General features: G+C 62.9%; 6 protein-coding genes across 6 annotated transcripts; all 6 read left to right on the top strand.

Moving 5' to 3' along the window:
• Positions 1–370: 370 nt before the first annotated feature.
• On the top strand, positions 371–4039 carry LMXM_22_1030 (conserved hypothetical protein; the record flags this gene model as incomplete). The annotated part of the gene is made up of 1 exon (XM_003875508.1): positions 371–4039. The coding sequence occupies one exon, from the start codon at positions 371–373 to the stop codon at positions 4037–4039; it is 3669 nt and encodes a 1222-aa protein (XP_003875557.1).
• Positions 4040–5522: 1483 nt separating this feature from the next.
• Positions 5523–7562, top strand: LMXM_22_1040 (conserved hypothetical protein; the record flags this gene model as incomplete). The annotated part of the gene is made up of 1 exon (XM_003875509.1): positions 5523–7562. The coding sequence occupies one exon, from the start codon at positions 5523–5525 to the stop codon at positions 7560–7562; it is 2040 nt and encodes a 679-aa protein (XP_003875558.1).
• A 1317-nt stretch (positions 7563–8879) lies between these two features.
• LMXM_22_1050 (conserved hypothetical protein) lies at positions 8880–11774 on the top strand (the record flags this gene model as incomplete). The annotated part of the gene is made up of 1 exon (XM_003875510.1): positions 8880–11774. One exon carries the CDS (start codon positions 8880–8882, stop codon positions 11772–11774), a length of 2895 nt encoding a protein of 964 aa, XP_003875559.1.
• Positions 11775–13134: 1360 nt separating this feature from the next.
• Positions 13135–13446, top strand: LMXM_22_1060 (SmD-1 like small nuclear ribonucleoprotein; the record flags this gene model as incomplete). The annotated part of the gene is made up of 1 exon (XM_003875511.1): positions 13135–13446. The coding sequence occupies one exon, from the start codon at positions 13135–13137 to the stop codon at positions 13444–13446; it is 312 nt and encodes a 103-aa protein (XP_003875560.1).
• A 1255-nt stretch (positions 13447–14701) lies between these two features.
• Positions 14702–17062, top strand: LMXM_22_1070 (conserved hypothetical protein; the record flags this gene model as incomplete). The annotated part of the gene is made up of 1 exon (XM_003875512.1): positions 14702–17062. One exon carries the CDS (start codon positions 14702–14704, stop codon positions 17060–17062), a length of 2361 nt encoding a protein of 786 aa, XP_003875561.1.
• Positions 17063–18021: 959 nt separating this feature from the next.
• LMXM_22_1080 (conserved hypothetical protein) lies at positions 18022–18789 on the top strand (the record flags this gene model as incomplete). The annotated part of the gene is made up of 1 exon (XM_003875513.1): positions 18022–18789. The coding sequence occupies one exon, from the start codon at positions 18022–18024 to the stop codon at positions 18787–18789; it is 768 nt and encodes a 255-aa protein (XP_003875562.1).
• Positions 18790–19037: the final 248 nt, after the last annotated feature.

Genomic DNA, 19037 nt, shown 5'->3' on the forward strand with positions numbered 1-19037 from the left:
ACCCACACCCACAAACATACTCCCTTACTCCACGACGTTGATCGCACATGTACACGCGCGCTCACAACACCTTTCCCAAAAAAAAATGAATGTGCGCGGTTTCGATCCAAACAAGGAAGCAATACATTGCACGAGGGGGGGACATGCACCGGCGCACGCGCCTCCTGCCCATCCCGCCAACATTCAACCTTCTCTGCCGCAGCTGCAGCGCTCTATGTAAGTCTGTCGCTGCCCTGGGCTTGAACAAACAACCTTTCATCTCAAGGACTGCACATCCATACACGTACGGAGAGCGCACCATACGCCAACATTCCCCACCGCCACCGGCGATACAGCAACGGCAATGCAGGCGAACAAGTATCTGCATCCCATGGATGACGAGGTCGATGCGCGCGACATTGCTGCTCTCTTAGCGGAGCTGCAGGATGTCGGCGGCACCGTCACGGGTAGCAGCGACGCCACGAACGCGCGTCCGTACGGTGAGGCCTCGATGCGCCGCGGTGTTGTTGGCGGAACGAGTGTGCTCAAGGATCAGCAGCGCAGTGCCAATGCGGCACCTAGCCTGCCTCGCCGTGTCAGCACCGGCGAGGGAGGCGCAAGTGTCCCGATCCGCCCGGGAATGCGTCCAAGTTCCACTGCCGCCGCATCGAGATCGCTAGCCCCCATCAGCTTTTCTACGTACAGCGCAGCCGATACAGGGCTCACGGATGCGCAGCTTAGCTCGCAGCGGCTGTCCGCCACGCCGCTTGGCGTGCGACTGACACCTCTGGGCGACAGCAACGGCGCAGCCGCCCCTGCCCCCATCCCACCACTGCTGTCGTCGTCACCGCGAAAGGCCCCCCTGCCTGCATCTCCCTCCCGTGCCAACACCGCTGCGGACGCGGGGGCACCGGAACCGCCGCTGACGTCTCAGTCACCTCTCCCTCCGCTGCCCAGCCTTGGAGCTCGCGGCTCGCGAGCTGGCGGCACCAAGGTTACGGAGGTCGGCGGGGATCTGGGCGAAGGGGCCTCCGCGTCCGTTCCCGTTGATGTGCTCCCATGGCCCGCGTCAAGCGAGGCATCCACCGGCGGCAATGAGGGCCTGTTGCCGAAGGCCGTCCCTGCCGCCGCTGCTGCTGCTGCTGCCACAGCGGTGTCGTCAATGCCCGAGGCACCGCGCGAGGTGAACTTTCTGCCGATCATGTGTGCGCGATATCTCCGCCCGGTCGGGCTCACACCAACCGCCCGGTCGGGTCACACCCTCACTCCTGTCACGCCTGACACGATGCTTCTCTTCGGCGGCCTCGATCTCCATGGCGAGGAGACGACGTCGCTCATGGCCTTCAACGCGACCACCATTTCGTGGGAACCTCTCTATACCTTGTCAGAGGCCCCAGTGGCGCGCCACAGTCACGCCGCCTGTGCCTATGATGGGCGGTACCTCATCATCAGCGGTGGCGTCGCGCAGCACGGCGGTGCAGTGCTGAACGACATGCACGTCTACGACCTGGACACACACCATTGGCGCTGTGTGTGGGACGGGCAGCGGGATGGGTCAGCGGAGAACCGCAACGAGCCCGGGCCGCGCTTCGGGCATACGATGGTGCTGCATGACGATCGACTTTACCTGTACGGAGGGAAAACCACGAGCGAGTCGCGCCAGCGCACACGGCGCGGCTCCGGCACCGGGAGCGTGGTAGCCGCGACGACGGCAGCCGCGACACTTGCGAGCGGCTCGGACGTGTATGTGTTCTCGCTGAACAGCTACCAGTGGCGACGGCGCGTGCGGGCGGCTAAGGAGCACCACTCCCCTCCTCCTGAGCAGGCGGCGGCAGTTCAGAACTCAGAGAAGCCGGGCGAAGACGCAAATGCGGAGAGTCATCAGACGGTGCGCACCCGCCCTGCCACGCGCACCTACCACGCCGCGTGTATCAGGGGAAACACCATGTACATTAACGGCGGCGCAGGGGCGTCGGAGGTGCTCACCGATACGTGGTCAGTGCAGCTGCACACGGGAGAGTGGCACTGCGTGCACCGGGGCGGTACCGCCGACGCCGTTCCACGCGAGAAGCACGCCATCTTTGTGTGCGGTGAGGCACTGTTGCTCGTCGGCGGGTGCAGCGGTGGGAGTTTGAACGAGCGCATCACCGGCAAGTTCACGCATTTTTCCGTGGTGCTGCCGCTGGTTGGCAACGCGGCCAGCGCACCGTGTTGGATTCCGGTGGCGATGGGCAACATGTCCATTGTGCAGCCGCACAGGAAGAGCTTTGCAGCTGCGCTGGCGGGCGGCTTCGTCTACGTATTCGGCGGTGTGTGTGGGGCGGACCCGGCAACGAACTCGATGGTGCGCTTCCTGGCTGCTGATGGCTATGTCTCGGAGAACGATCAGGCAGCGGTGGCCACCAGCGGCGGCGACGGAGGTGCTCAGCGGCTCCGACTGAAGCTTCAGCAGTTGCGGGAACAGCAACAAGGCACACCGTTTGACTGCTACGTGTATGCTGGCACGTATGGCAGTGCAGATATGGCATCTGCCGTTGCGCAGCTGCAAGCTCCGTGGGCCTCAGGGGCGGCCAGAGAGGACGGTGGGCTTCAGCAACAGCAGCAGCAGATGAAGACTGGGGAGGAGGATGTACCGATAGCTGGTCTGCATCGCGCCATCGTGCATCAGCGTGCGCCGCTCCTCCTCAAGCAGCTCGAGGGTTGTCGCTCGGAGTTGTACAGCTGCGGAAGTGGTGCCGCCTTGTCCACCGCCAGAGCACCAGGACAGCAGCAGCAGCAGCAGAACCGCACCCCGTTAGACATGGGCCGTGATGAGGTGGACGCACTCTTGCAGCAGGTTTCCGAGGGACAGCGCGGCGGGGGCGCAAGGGCAGTCGACCCATCGTCTGCAGCCAAAGACAGCACTGCACGGGCAGGCGCCTCGGCTGGTGGGGCAGGTGGTCTGCCCATATACTTCACAAACGGCACGCCGCGCGCCCCTGGCTTGGCACAGCCGCTCACGGCCGATGCCCTGCAGTGCCTCGTCGACTACGTCTACTGGGGTGGCCTGAAGGCCAAATACCGCGTGCTGTTGGAGAAGGACGAGGACGGCGGCGACGGTGCGGAGGCGAATAGTGGCCGTCCTACTGCGAGCACCAGTGAGAACAGCTTCACGGCCGAGTACCGAGCGCGTCTGGTGCAGACGCTGGAGATCGTCAAGGCAGCCGGTGAGACCTACGAGCTAGCTCCCCTGGCTACTCTCTGCGCGAGTCTACTGGCGGGTGATCGGGAGCAGGTGCGGCTGGCACGGCAGCGGAGCACCGAGCAGCTGCGCAGCGACATGGCCGCGCTTCTCAGCGCGCCGTCCATCGGTGCCAACACTACCATGGTAGTTGTGGACCCACATACAAAGGCGCAGTCGGTGCATGTGCTTCATGCCTGCATCTTGCTGACTGCTAGCGATCTCTTCACCGAGCTGCTGCGGCCGCTCTACCGCACCGTAAGCGGCGGGCCCGCGAGCGGTGGCACCTTGTCCAACCGTGTCGGCTCACTGGCAGCGAAGCTGAGCACGGCAGCAGCCGCCTCACCGCTTGCGCTCCTCACGAGCTCGTCGAAGCGGACTGTACTGATCGGTCCAGTGCCCTTGCCGCTCCTGGCTGTGCAGCCCATCCTGCGCTACCTCTACACCCAGCAGCTTCAGGCGCCGTCCGAGACCGCGTTCGAGGTGATGCTCGGCGCGCATCAGCTTCGCCTCACAGAGCTACAGTCGCTCTGCGAGGCCGCCGTGGCTCGAGAGGTGGTGAACTACCAGACTTGTTGCTCCCTCTACCACCTGGCGCGCAAGTACCAGGCATCGCTACTCGAGGAAATCGCGCTCTTGACGGCCGTTTCGGGCTTCGCCACGGTGCGCAACACCTCTGCCTACCAACTGCTGTCCGATGAAGAGAAGCAGAACATCGACGCCGTGGCAGCGGAGCTGGGCTCGTCGACTTGGGTGCCGCCCCCGCAGCCAATGGCGGAGATGAAGTCAAGGGCCACCTACAACTCCCGCTGGGACTCCTCAGCGCCGTCGGCACTGTAACGGCGGTGTACCCAGACGCGCGTGCGCATGAGCGTGAGAAGAGGAGGAGGAGGGGTATGCGGGTTTTTCGGCCACGGCCCGTACTGCCGCGTCCCCCCCCCCTTCCCCCCGTGCGCGCGATCAAGTTAGCGCTGCTCTCCTCCTCTCTCCGCCCTCTTTTGCTTGTGCGTGTTCTGTACTCACCACAGTGCCGTCTCGCTCTCGTGTGGCGCACCTCGCCGCCGCCCACCCACCCACACACACACACACACACATCCCTCTCCCCTGTATCCGTCGCCGGCGCTGGCCTCTTATCCATTGTTCGCCTCCCCTGCTCGAGCGTCGGGGGTGGGAGGGAGGGGAGAGCTCCTTGTGTCTTCGTTTTCTTGTGATGTACCCGCGAGGGAGAAGATCCCCTGTGCGTGTGTTTCAACGTGGTGGTGGTGGTGTTAGCTTCCCCGCTCCTCTCCTCCCCCCCCACGCTTTTACCATCATCTCCCTCTCTCTTCCTGCCTGCCTTCTACTCGCCAACCTTTTGTGTCCGTGCTATCCATGATGTACATGCGCCGCGTTGTTCCATGCCTCCCTCCCCCCTTCCGCCCCTTCCTCTCTCATCATCATCCTCTTGCTCTCCCCTCATGCTGTGTGGCTCACTACTGCCCTCCTCCCCATAACGGGAACAGTCCGCCTGTGATGGCGACACACGCACGCACGCAGAGACGCAACGCACTCACTGACCTGCCCCCGCACATCCCCTCTGTGCATCTGTATGCCCAGCCCCTCTCCTCCTCCTCCTCCTTACACCCTTTCTCTGCCTTTCACACACAGGATTGCCCGCGCTGGGAGCCATGACCACGTCGCTCGTAGCACTGTCAGCAGGAACCCAATAGAGCCTTCACGCACCCTTGTAGACGGACTTCGCCTCCCCTCCCCCCCCCCGGGCTCTGACCTCTCCGCCTTCTCGGCGGCCCATCCAAGCCTCTCCTTCACCGCGGATGACGTGACGTGTTCGTCTACTACACTCTCTCTCCCCCTCCCTCCAAAAAAAACCACGAGCCACTTTACCTTGCACAGCTGACGTCTCAGCCGAAATCCGCATCGCGGGTGCTCGTTGGAACGGTCGTGGGTGCGTGCGTCCGCGTCTCTTCGTTGCGAGTCATCAAGGGTTGCTGAGTAGGGGAGGAGTGGGTTGTGGTGGGGGGGCGTCAGACGATACGCTTGGTCCTCCGCTGACTTCTCCTTGCCTTCTGCCTTCGTGCCTACCGCCCTGTCCCCTTACGTCACTGTCCTCTTTCTCCGCCTTGCCCCGCCTGTGACACATCATACGCGCCTACGCGCGCACGGAGGTACTCTGTGCCATCCACGAGGCGTGAAGCGGGCCATCGCTCTACACCACCTATTTTTCTTACACACTTATCACGCCTTTTTCAGTGGTGTACCGTCCACCCGCCGCCGCCGCCCACCCACCCCTCCCCCCGAACTCGTCCCCACCCTCTCCGGCATCATGCACAAGCGTAGTGGCGTGTTGCGTGGGGTGCAGAGTGGCATCAGCGTCGGTCGGCTGCGTCTCGCCGAGCAGTTTAGCACGATGGAGGGCTGGCAGCGCCTTCAGGACCAGCGCTTCGATCAGTACGTGAAGGAGAAGCGGCAGAAGCAGTACTTCGATGCGTTCGACCAGCGTGTGGAGCGCGCCTTTCGAGTTGCAGCGAAGTTGCACAAGGCGGAGGTCGTGAACGCCTTCAAGCGCAAGGTGAAGGGCAGCAGCGAAGGCAAGTGGACGGCTGCCGTCGCGTTGGAGGTGAAGTCAGCGGTGGAGGAGCGGTTGCGCTGGCTGAGAGACGTGTGGTCGCAGATCGACGCAGACTACCGTAGCAGCAATGCAGAGAGGCAGGCGAAGGCGTCGCGTGAGATATCTGACGCGCTGCGTGGCGAGCCCGGGGCGTATATGCAGTGGGTCTACGAGCGCAAGCGCGAGGATCGCTTTGCCGGTCCAAAAGAGAAGGCGGCGCGCGAGGCAGAGCTGAGCGCCGCGGAGCTGCCCGAGGTCACGGACGACGAAGCGAACCGCTACCACAGCCTTTCCTTGCGCATGGCTGATATTGAGCACAACGTGAAGAGCCGCTTTGGCATTGCTGGTCAGCAGCACTGGGCGGAGCTGCAGGCCGCCAAAGACGAGGCGTACGAGCAAAAGTTGGACACGGCGGCCAAACTGTATGAGAAGCTGCTAGACCAGAGTGCGCGGTTCGACGATAGCCGGCGGACGGCGCTGCTGCGGAGTAACGTAGAACGCGTACACCAGGCACAGGTCCGATTCAAGGCGTCGATGGAGATGGAGAAGGAGCGCGAGCGACTTGTTGAGGCGCACGAGGCCATGCGCGAGGAGCGCAAGCGGCAGGCCAAGGCGGAGCGCATCGCCATCCTCCAAGAGGCGGCCGAGCTGCGCCGCAGTGGGGCCACGGCAGAGGAAATCAACCAGTACGCTCGGCAGCGGCAACTGGAAGCACACGCGCGCCGACAGGCGGAATACCAGCTGCAGGAGCGCGACCTGCTTCAGCAGAAGAAGGCGCACTATCTTGACATGATCGAGAAGTTCAAGGATGAGGTGGAGATGCGGGAGGGGCAGGAGATGCTCCAGAAACAGGAGCCTGGGCTGCGCTCGCAGCGCAGCCACGGCGACGCCGAGTCGAGTGGCGCGCCAAAGCTTAACGCGTTTGGCTTCATGGACGCCGACCGCCTTGACGACCCTGCCGCGTCGCAGCTAGCTGCAAGCGGTGCCACGGGGCACTCGGCCACCCTCCAAGAGAGCTCGACTGACCGGGCCGCCGCCACCGCTTCCGCCGCCGCACCGGGCCTGTCCGCAGCACAGCGATCTCGCAAGAAGGCGCTGTGGGATGTTATTGAGAAGGACCGGTACGAGGACCCGTTCATGACGATCCACCAAGCTCGCCTCGACGCTGCTGCGACGTATGACCCGCTGTATGCTAAGCACCTCGCCACGACCTTGGCGCAAGGCAAGAAGTACACGAAGCAGGGCTTCGGCGAGCTCGCGGCTGGTGGCGATATGGACCGGCACGTGTTCAAGGCCACAGGGCGGACCATGCGCCCGTACCAATGGGGCCTTTCCTCCAACGTTGTGCATGATGTTGACGGCGACGGCAGCAACGACTACTTCCTAGGCCTCAACTGCCACGTGCAGAACCCCGAGACGGGCGACATTGATTGGCGGTACGAGAAGAAGGCGGGCGGCGCTGTCTTCCGCGGTCCGCTGCTGTATCGCATGGGCGCCAAACGCGAAGCCGGCGAGCCCGGCAGCGCCACAATGGACCCGTCGACGGCGACAGTGCGGCGCTTCTCGCCGCTAACGACGACGTCATCGAAGTCCGCCTCAAAGGCCGCACTTCCATCGCCAGCCCGGCAAGTCGGTTCCACAGCCTCGCCTCCGGCGGTGCGCCGAAGTCGTGCAAGCGGGTCAATGAACCGACGTGTCACCCATAGCACAAGTGCTGTCGCAGCACCGTCCCTTCCGAGCTGGCGGAGCAGCTAAGCAGCGTCGGCGCGTATACATATGTTAGGCTGGGGTGCTGTTCAAGTCGCCCCCCTTCTCGTTCTTCTTCACTGCTGTTGGCCCTGCTCGCAGTGTAGTCACGTATAACTATCCGCAGCACCGTGGACGCATTCACGCGCGCGTCCCCACTCCTGTCACCAGGCCGTCACGATATAGTACCCGTTGGTACCGTTGTCAGTTGTTTTTAGTTGGTTCACAGACTCTTCTCCATGTGCTTGGTGCATGTGTGTGTGTGTCTGTGGTCGCACCAGCCCACGTCCTCCTCCCCCTCTCTCTATCTCGCATTGCTCGCACGCGACGCACGTGCACACCTGTGCTGGGTACTTTCAACTCGGCAAGACACACACACACACGGGGGGAGAGAGAGATACGGCAGAATAAAAAAAGCGAAGGCAAAGTAATACGTGCGCAGACGGGCATGCACACCTCCCCCCCCCCCCACGCTAACGTCAGGGGTGCACGCAAGTCAGACCCCCCACACACACACATACACACCTCCTCGTCACACCTTCTACCCTCTGAACCTCTAGAAGGGCAGGGGAGGAAGGGGGCAGTGGGCGAGCATTGGTGGTGGTCAGTGGGCCTCTTCGCCTCCGCCCCTCCCCGTCTTCTGCTCTCATCCCCCATTCGCAACCGCTGCAGCACTTGGATGCCGTGAGTCGACTGCCCTCTCTTCTCCTTCTCCTTCCTCTGTCGCGCTGTTCGGCACGCGGCGCACGTGCATATGACGACCAACGCCTTTTTCTCTCTCTCCCACACGCATGCGTGCGCTCTGGCGGCGACGGGTGGGGTTGAGGGGGGGAGCAGGGCGGGTGCGTGTCCGACAACGGCAGCTTCTGTTTCTTTACGGTGTGTTCTCGCTGGTGTTTGTCGCTTGCTTCCCTTCTCTTGGTGACGTCTGGGTCGGTCAGTCGGTCGGACGGCCTGGCATTCCAGCTATCGGCAGCACTGCTCACCACACCCCCCTCTTGGCACTCCTGTTCTTGTACTCTTTCCGTCGTCCTTTGTACGCTTACGTGTCTTCAGCGCTTCTCCACGTCACGCCCACGCGCACGCGCGTCCTCCTGTCTCCACTGCTTCTTCCTATCGTGCATCCTCCACGCCCACTCCATCATTCACCAGTCAGGCCACTACGCCCCCCCCCCACCACCACCACCATCACCCTCCTCACCGCCTGCACTGCCGCCCCGGCATCACCACAGCTTTTCGATCTCTCTCCCTCCCTCGCCGTCCCACCCCCACCCCCGCGGCATCTGCGAAAACATACAAGGGAGATAGAGAGACGGCGCAGAGACGATGCCCAGCACCAAGCCCGCGGCTCGCTCCGAACGACACTTCAAGGAGGGGCTGGGCATCGCACCAGGCGTTGTCGGCATCAACCCCACGACAACCACCTCCTCCAATGCCAACGTCGATGGCAGAAGTATCAGCGCTACCATCAACAACCACGGGCCTGCAAAGCACAGTGATCGGGACGGCGTCCTTGGCTTCAGCTTGGTTGACAACCGCGACAGCGCAGCTGTGCCAACCTTGCATGCAAGGAACGTGAATGCGCCCGACGACGCCCCCACGAGCTCCGCGAACCGCCTGCTCGACTCGAGTGTGCCCATAGACCGGGAGACGGTCTACTGCAACCTGTGGCTCTTCATTTGGCTAAAGACCATCGGCTCCTTCGACTCGGGCGCCTTCAGCGCTGCCCTCGGTGCCCCCAACGGCATTAGCGAGGCCTGGGATCTAAGCACGAAGCTGCAAGGCGCGCTGACCTCGAGCGTCTTCCTCGGGAATGTGTTGGGGTGTCCGCTGGCCGGGCATCTCTTCTCCCGCTACGACGAGAAGCGCGTCTTGTGCACCGCCCTCATTGTACACACTGTGTTCACGTTTCTCTACGCCGCCTTCCCCGTCTACGGTGTGGCCCTGCTGAACCGTTTCTTTATCGGCATCAGCCTCTCCTTCATCGTTGTGTACACCCCTGTCTGGGTGGACGAGTTTGCGCCAAAGAATCGGCAGAGCATATGGATGGCGTCACACAACGCCGGCGTGCCGCTAGGCATCATGCTTGGCTACCTCCTCGCCGCCGGCCCGCCGGCCCTCACGAGCTCCATCAGCTGGTCCTGGTCGTTCTACGTCAAATGCGTGCTCATGGTTCCGACAGTCGTGTACGTGGCGCGCTCCGATGCGCGCTCCATCAACACGCGCAAGACAAGTGGTGGTGGCGTCGACAACAAGGGCTACGATGACGGTGGCGACGCCGACCACGTTGGCGACCCCGGTCCCGTCAGCGCTTGTGTGGTAAGCGCGGAAGGCCCGAATGGCGTAGCAAGTGCGATGATCACCTCACCGCCGGTGGCAACGGCGAATGCGAGAGCGTCTGCCCCGGCTGGCACCTTGCGGTCGACCAGTCGGGAAGTGGGTACGACGCAGCCGCTGCGCAAGCTGACAGATCGTGCCTTGGCGACCATTCGTAACCTCTACTCCTCCATGGCGCCGCTCTTCTCGAACGTGGTGTACATGTGCAGCGTCGTGTCGCTCACTAGCCTGTACTTTATCGCGACGGGGCTGCAGAACTTCGTGACGCAGTATCTTCGCGAGCCGCCGTTCAACGCCTCGATGGCCATCATCATGGTCGGCTTCGGCACGGCCGTCGTTTTAGCGCCGGTGTGCGGCGTCATCGCCGGCGGCATCCTGCTCGACCGCATCGGCGGCTACAAGCGCAACCTCCGCCGCGTCGTCTTCTTTGTCTTGGCCTGGGGTCTGTGTGCGGTGCTCTTCTCGGTCATCTGCATCTTTGTGCGCACGACGCGCGACTTCCTGCTTGTCATGTCCGTCGTGCTGTTCTGCGGCGGCGCCATCGTCCCCCCTGGTGCCGGACTGACGATGGCGTCCCTGCCAGACCACCTTCGCTCCATCGGCGCGGCCTTCTCGCAAACCATCTACAACCTACTCGGTAACTTTAGTGGGCCGCTCGTGTGCGGCTGGGTGGCAGACGCGACGGGGAGTCTGCGCTACGGTATCATCACGCTACTTCTGTCCAGCGTGCTGGGTGTCGTGCCCATTATAGGCATCGTGCACTTTGCCTTTTACGGTGGTGGAAGCGGGATGGGTTCGGCGATGAGTGCGCTGATCGGCAGTAGCGGCGACGACGGCGCAGGCGGCGCTACAGAAGTAGTGGCTCAGGATGAAGAGGATGATGAAGTCCTCGAGATGCAGTGCAGCAGAGTACTAGCGGAGGAGGAGGACTTGGCGGCGGCGGTGCATGGCGGACCTGTCTACGGCCGCGACGCCGCGAAGGTGCGTTCAGGTGCGGTGGCGATACAGACGGGCAAGCTCACCGCACCACCAGCGACAGCATCTATGCGGAACAGCGCCGCTGGGCCAACTCTGGAGGTGCCGATCAAATCACCACCGCAGGTGTACCAGCCACTCACAGCGGGGCGCTGTATGTCGAGCGACGGTGGAGGAGGTACGACTTGCAACGAAAAAGCGGCCGCCCCACTGCCGTTACGAAGCAGCTCGCGCTCACTGTCACCGACGGCGCTGCGGGCCCATTCTCTCCGCACCCCATCCACACTCACAGCCGTCTCACCAGCAGCAGCACCGCTACCGCTGGCGACGCCGCCGGCGCAGTCTTCTCGCATCGCTGCCGCGGGGACCACCTGCGACATGTCGGGGCTGCTGCGTGGGCCGGGAACTGCGCGGCCTGTGACGCTGGCCAGGGCCTCGTCGTCGAAGAAGGCGGCCGCTGAGCTCCCTGCCACCTTATCGCCCAACTATGCGGGGCATCGCTGCGAAAAGCAGAATGCGGACTTGGTGCTGATGAATCTCGAGGCGGAAGCGGCGAGAGTCATGTCACTTCCCAACCAACACGCCTTCGGAATCGATCTGGTGCGGGCGTGGCTGGACAACGAGGTGCAAGGGCCCAACTTGCCCCCGCGCCCCTCCTCCAGAAGTCTGTCGCGCAGCATCGGTGAGGCCGGCGTGGCGCGCCCGCCGCACATGGAGCCCCTGCCCAGCCACATCGCCAACAGCAGTGTGGCAAGTATCGGAAGTGCTGGTGCCGCTGCGCCGACTCCACCCCACCACTGCGGCACGCTCTCGCAACGGCACTGCAACACGGTCGAGCACGGAACGGAGGAAACAGGCGTGAGGCAAGCACACGCGCGCACACATGCAGGTGGGCACACGCACATGTAGACTCGGCTGCGCCTCTCCCTCTCGCTCGCTCTCCTCCTGTTGCACCCTCATCGTAGCGACACGGGGGTAGGGGACTGATATAAAGCTCTCCTCACGAGACGGGCATAAGTAGTGGCCTCGTCGCTCTGCCCCCCCCCGCCTCCCGTTTTCTGTGCCTGTCTGTCCCTGATCACCCCTTCCTTGCTCGTTATAGTGCTACCTTGCTTTGAATGCACGTGTGTGTGTGTGTGCGAAGGGCGTGGAGCCACTTGGTGTGCTGCCTCTGCCTCGCTGCGCGTTGTGTTTTGTCCGTGCATCTATGGGTAACGGAGTTCGTGCCCGACGGCCTCCCGCCCTCCTCTCTCTCCCTCTCGCTTGGACACGCCTGGCCCCGTTGTGGTGGTGCTCCTTCCGTTTCCCTCTTGTACCGTCTCTTCACCCCACCCCCAACCTTTTTTCATGTTGTGTGGATAAGTCTGTCTTGTCGCCCCCTCCCTCTCGCGCTCCCTCTCCCTCTTGCTGATCAGGCAGCTTCTCATGATCACCCCCCCCCGCGCGTACACACGCACACGCACGTACTCGGCTGGGCATCGCCTACAGCCTCCCTGTCCTTTCCGCTCTTCTCGTGTTGTGCCTTTTTTTTTTCAGTATCACGCCTATGCGTTGCGCGCAATGCATGTGTTTGTGTTTTGTGTGTGTGAGCGTGTATGTATGTATGTATGCCGTCAACACGGTTGATGGATGGGGCGGATGTTCGCTTCGAGCGCATGTCCACCTGTAAGTCGACGCACGTCACGGTACGCCGTGGCGATGGTGGGACTCACGCACAGACATCACCGTCAGGCAAAGGGCGGGAAACTTTAAGAAGCACCACTACCACCGCCACCACCCCCACATCTCCATCCTGGTAGCGCACCCGCTCCGTGTCGGCGCATGTGTGCGCATGGGCAACTTTACCAGAATTCCTCTCCCCATGTCAACTATCGCCGCAACTACAACTCCTTTCTCTCTCCTGCGCTGCATCCACTTGCTCTACTCCACTGTACCCCCTCCCCCTGTCGACGCGTGCGCCTGCAGTGGAGCCCACCCTCTGCTCCGTCGACAAGCGAGCACACGCACACACGCGCCGAGCCCGTAGTAGCACCACTGTCGCTTCCCCTTTTTTTTCGTGCGCTGTCGCTCTGCCTTTTTGCCCGCGCTCTCAGAGAACGTGCAGCTGACCCAGCAAACACCCCTCGCCGCTCACTTCGCCGAGTTGTCGTGGTTCGCGGAACGCTTGCCGAGGCACGCGTCCAGTCACTGTCGGCTCACATACGTGTGCACCTCTGTACCCCACTCCCAGCCCTCCCCCCTCAAAAAACGCCAAGCATCCAGGCGCGAGATGGCGTCTGTGTCACCTTCTGAAACCGGCGGCACGCTCATCACGTTCCTGCAGCAGCTGCGCGGCACACTGGTTGAGATTGAGCTGAAAAACGCCTCCATTGTCTCAGGCGAAATCTCCTACGTGGATGCCAACATGAACACCTACATGTCACACGCAAAGATCACCAGCAAGGGCAAGAACCCTGTGGAGGTGGAGGAGTACATGGTGCGCGGGAGCACGATCCGCTACATCATTATGCCGGAGAGCCTGAACACGTACGATATTCTGAAGCAGGCTTCCACAAAGAAGAACGGCACATCAAAGAAGTAGGCTGTGGTGGCACTGATGACAGCAGAGAGGCGCGCGTACTTTCTGGCGAGTCATCTGGTCATCGAGGTGCTCTGTCGAGGCAGAGAGGGACACGCAAAGGCCGAAGGACGGAAAGAGAAGGAGAGTCACGCGTGTCAACGATTTGGCGCAGGTGCCAAGAGACGCGGCTGACCGTTCGGGGTTACATGTCGAGCGGGGAGTCTCCCGCTGATGCTGTGCATGATGGAGTGTATAGGGGGGCGAGAAGGGGAGTAGGGGGGCGGCGGCACTGGAGCCGATGGCTGCACAGTAAGCTTACCTCACTCACACGAAACGCGCACGGCCTCGTCGCGTCTTCGCCTTTACTTTCCCGCTTGTCCCTCCTCCTCCGTCGCCGCAGTCAGCGGTGACACACGCGCAGTGGCACTCCGTGTCGCCTGTGACCCGTGCGTGAAGATGCATGCTCCGGGTAAGCATGGCCTCTGAGCAAAGGGAAGGGGGGGCAGGGCTCTGATCTGGATGCCGTCCCGCGTGTGCCGTTGTGTTGGTGTTTGGATGCATATATATATATATATATGTACGCATGTGTGTTCGCGTCGGTGTATGTCTAGTCGTGGTGTGCGTGCGCTTCTCTGTGTAACTGGTGTGCGCCCCTCCCCCTAATGCACAACGCGAAATGGACGACGTAGCGGTGAAAAGACGCGGCGGGAAACAAAATAGAGAACGAGGAAGAGGCCGGCGCTGCTGCTGCTGCTGTTCATGTGCGTGTCGTTGTCCTCGCACTACGCTGTCTGCGTCACCTCGTCACCAGCCCGACCCTTCCCTCGCCCTTTTTTTTTGTTTCTTCGCTGAGAAGAGAAGGCAGGCGGGCGGGGGAGACCACTCTGCCACGACGCCTGTTGATGTGCATTGGCCACGCGTCGCATGCAATCGGTCATCGTCTTCTAGGCAACCCACCTGCTCATCTGCGCACTCTCCTCTCACTCGCTTGCCTTGAGTTTTCCGCATCCCCTCTCTCCACTCTCCTCGCTCTCACGCTCACTGTCCATCTTCCTCGACATGTGTCGTTCTTCCACGTGCCCTCACGTGCTCCACCACCGCCCTCCCCCTCTCCTCGCACGCTCAGAAGCACGTATACGCGCCTTCGCCTGCACTTCTTCAGGTTTATGTCCTTCTGCCGTCTTCGCCCTGCCGTGCCGTGCCAGCAACGCGGAACGAGAAGGCGGACGTAGAGAAACACAAGGAAGAGTGCGACGAACTAGATCAAGGCGCGCGCATGGTGTTCAGGGCGACGGCCACCACCACCACGCTGCTGCCGACGCAGCAGCAGCAGCAGCACCAGCACCAGCACCAGCACCAGTCACAGCAGAGCTACTTCCATGCGAACGTGACGGCGCTGCGGAGCCTGCAGCACCGAATGCAGCTGCGGGCGGAAGCGGCGCAGGTGCTGCACACTGGGCCATCACCTCTTTCGCTCAGTAAAAGTGGACCGTCAGCGTTGTCAGCACAGCACCACCACTGCCAACGCGGCGCTGCTCGTCCTGCGCCACTGCCTTCCTCTCCATCAAAGCTGAACGCAACGCAGACAGCACCAGCGAGCCCTGACGCGCCTTTCTCTCCTTGGTCACCGCAGCTGCATGCAGCTGTTTTACGAGTCGCAGACTTGGGTGAGGTCGATATCACCGCCGGGGCGTTCTGCACGGCGCTGGGCACGACGCGGCGAACAGCAACGGCGCAACTGCCAGAGATGAGTCACCTTGGCAGCGTAGTCGGTAGCGGAGAAGGCGTGCCAGCGGTAGGAAGCTCGCCAGGGGGGTGCGGCGCCGGCACATGTCGAGGCTGCGGCTGTCCCGATGGGCCCACTGCAAGTAGGGAGGAACAGCGGTGCCGTCATCACCGCCGACATCGTAGCAGTCATCGCAAGCGCCACGGCAGTAGCAGCGGCAGAAGGCGCCGTGATGGCTCGGCCGGCTCCTGCCCGCCTTCTTCTCCCGGTCCGTCCAAGTCCCCTGCCGCAAAAACGGCTCGCCTGCCAAGCGCAGTCTCGCTCCTCGCGACGGCCTCCAACGCGTCACCGGTCGCGTCTCCGTTCCGTGACCAGGAAGTGCTGGAGCGCATCATGGCCAAGTACCGCACCCCTCCAACACCGCCCGCAGAGCCAGCGCAACAGCAGCCGCTGCATATCTTCCTCCATTGCGGATGTGAAAAGACGGGAGCAGCGCCTGGTGTCACAGCAGTGACGGGGACTTCTGCCTCAGCAGTCACAGCAGTGGCACCAGGGCCAACAGCGAAGACAGCGGCAGTCTCCAATCCTGCCTCAACTCTGCCACCAGCCGTGTCCGTCCCTCCGCCACCACCAGCCGCATCCGTCCCGCCACCGCCACCAGCCGCATCCATCCCTCCGCCACCACCAGCCGCATCCGTCCCGCCACCGCCACCAGCCGCATCCATCCCTCCGCCACCACCAGCCGCATCCGTCCCTCCGCCACCGCCAGCCGCATCCATCCCTCCGCCACCACCAGCCGCATCCGTCCCTCCGCCACCACCAGCCGCACCCGTCCCGCCACCGCCACCACCAGTCGTGTCTGTCCTTCCGTCATCGCCGCGGAGCGCGTCTGCGCTGAAAACCCCGCCTGGGATTGCCGGTGCACTGCCGAGATCACGGTCTCCTCCTGCGCCGACCCACTCCGCGATGGACAAGGAGCGGCAGATGCTGCTGGAGAAGGCGGACAAATACGTCTGGCAACTCGAGCAGGAGGTGCAGCACCGCGCCCTTCATTATAACGTCGTGCTGCAGCAGCTAGTGGAAGAGGAGGCACGCAGCGCAGCTCTACGCCACGATCGTGACGCACTCCTGGCGCTCAACGGCGGCCTGCAGGCCTCTCTGGACTACACTCGCAGTGGCAGCAACTCACGGAGGCGACACCGGCACGGACACTCTACCTCCTCCTCTACGTCAACCTGTGAAGCGACGGCAACCCCACTGCCTCAGGGTGCATGTGAATCAAGCACGAAAAGTCTGCCACCGCCACCGCCACCGCCACAGCAGCAGCAGCAGCAGCCGGCGCGGCGTCTCCCGCCAGCCGTCGAATCCGTCTACGCCTCTCTGCAGACCCCCGCGGATGCTGGTGCAGCAGCCGCACCATCGGCGGCGCCGTCACCATCTGCCACCTCTGTACCAGCGCCCACCGCAACTGCAGCATCAGGAGAAGGTCGCGCGAGCGCCACGCAAGAAGTGCTTCGACATGTACTGCTTGAGCGTGAGGCGGCACTGCAGTCGTCGCCGCGGCCTAGCACGGCGACAGCGGTGATGGGCACGACGAACAGCATGCCCCACCATGACTACTCCGACGAACTGCGCCGCTACGTGGACCGCCTTTATCAGGAGGCGGAGGCTGGCGCCGCGCACGTGCGTCAGGCAAGTCTGCCCACCGCGACTCCAACGGGTGCTGCCGCAGCAGCATCATTCCTCGCACCCTCACCTCAGCTGCCAGCCTATCAGCTGCAGCAGCGGCAACGTCAGTCAGAGCTAGAGCAACTCCGGGCAGAGGTAGCAGTAGAGGGGGAGCGCATGAGGGCCGATACACAGCGGTGGCGCGCCTACCTTCAGCAGCAGCAGCAACACCAACGGCTTTGAAGTCCCCCCCCCCCTCCCTCCCTCCCTCCCCCGACGGCGCATCCATCTCTCTCGCTGATGGGCTGATCTCCCCGTCTCGTGTGCCTCGCCTGTTTTTCATGCATCTTGCGCTGTGTGCAAACTCGAAGCACCGCCACACATGCACAATCCTCTTCTCCCTCACCACCCGCGCTCAGCTTTACCCTTTCTCAGGAGCGGCATAGATGATAGGTGTGCGCGCGCCGCCCCCTCCCCCCTCTTGCTCTCGTCCCTTCGCTTCTCGCTCGCTCTCGGTGATCCGCCGCGGCCCCCGCCCACCCCTCCCTACCTTCTTTAGTTTTTCTCAGGCGGCAGCAAGAGCAATGACCGTATGGCGCTCGGATGTGTAGCGCCATACACATAGATATACGTTTGCACGTACACATGTACGTGCGCGTGCCTGCGCACTTTTCTTCTGCGTTTCCCAGATAGTGTGATCCACGAGTGCCGTTGGCGGACATACGGAAATAGTGCGGAGCGGAGCACGACCGGGTGGGGGGCGAGGGGAGAAGGGGAGGAAGCAGGTGGTATAGCGCGCAAGGGGCTCATCGTCCCTGTCTCTCCCTCCCTTCCTCCCCACACACCCACAGACACACACACTCCGACTCCACCACTTGTCGATTGGTTGATCGCCTGGCAGCGGTGTTGGCTCCGTCAGCGAAGCGAATCAGCGCCCCGATCGGCGTTCTCGCATCTCTTGTTGCCCCCCCCCCCCCACACACACACACACACCCTCCTCCCACCTCCCCCACTTCCAAGAACGTCCTTCTCCCCTCACCTCCATCCACCTCTCTTGAACTCACCACCACCACCACCACCCTAGTGACCACGCATACCCCCCCCCTTTGCCGCAGCCACTGGTGAGTGGCTACGCTGCATCACCAGAAAGACCACAGCAGCAGGGCTCCAACGAAACAGGAGAGGAGCCCCGAAAGAACGCGATGGGCTGGTTTCGCTCCTCGACCTCGGGAGCGGCCGTCGCTGCCGGCACCGCCACCGCGGAAGCGCCAGCGGCAGCAGCCGAGCATGGATCCCAACACCAGCAGCCGCGGCTGCAAACGGATTCTCCAGCACCGTTGACGGAGGCGGAGCAGCTCGACCTCCTCGTCGCCGGTGCGCGTCTCGACGACATGGAAGCGCAGGATACGGCCCGCTTCCTCGGGTCCAACAGGCGGCACATGTACGCGGACGGTCTGCTGAGCTGCGCCGCCTACACCTTCAGCGGGCTGCAACATATGCAAGGACAGAGCAACGCTCTGACGCTGCTCACCATGTGGACGGTCGGAACGACGTTCCTGGTCGACGTGGCAGAGCGGAAGTACCTGCAAGAATCTCTGCAGGGCACGCTGCGCACTACCAAGACAACAAGCGAAGCTGAGAAGCCGGTATCGCCTGATCAGTCGCCACAAAACGCTACAACGGCATCTACGCCAGGAATAGCAGCAGTGGCGCCGGCGATGCGTACCGCCTCCGACTCGCTGTCGTCAACAATCAAGAAGTCCGCGCCACAAGACAAAGAGAAGCTCTCGGAGCAGCAGCGACGGGTGTTCTTGACACCGGCAGTTGCGTCGTGGCTGTGGATGCTGGCCTCGCTTCAGCAGTTCAAGGCGCACAAGCGGCTCAAGTGGTGCGGGTACAGCAGCTGGATGGGACTCGGCTGCGCGGGGTACTACACGACTCGGCATCTCTACAACCTGCTTGTGAAGTAGGCGAGGGGGAGATGCGGGTGTAGAGGCGGGCCTGTGCTGCGGCAACGCGACGCGGCACTAACGCACGCGCTCTAGTTTGGTATACCCGAGGGGGGCGGAGAGTGCTGTCACCTCGGCTCCATGTTCGCTCGTGTCGGTGGATGCGCGTTTTAGCCCCCTTCACAGTGTGCTTGGCGCGTGATTGACCGGCGCTGGGGCTTAACGGTGAAGCTCCGACGCCAGCGACATGCGTACACGCAGAGATCGTA

Source organism: Leishmania mexicana, chromosome 22 (genome assembly GCF_000234665.1).
Source record: "Leishmania mexicana MHOM/GT/2001/U1103 complete genome, chromosome 22".
In the NCBI taxonomy this organism is placed as follows: Eukaryota; Euglenozoa; class Kinetoplastea; order Trypanosomatida; family Trypanosomatidae; genus Leishmania; species Leishmania mexicana.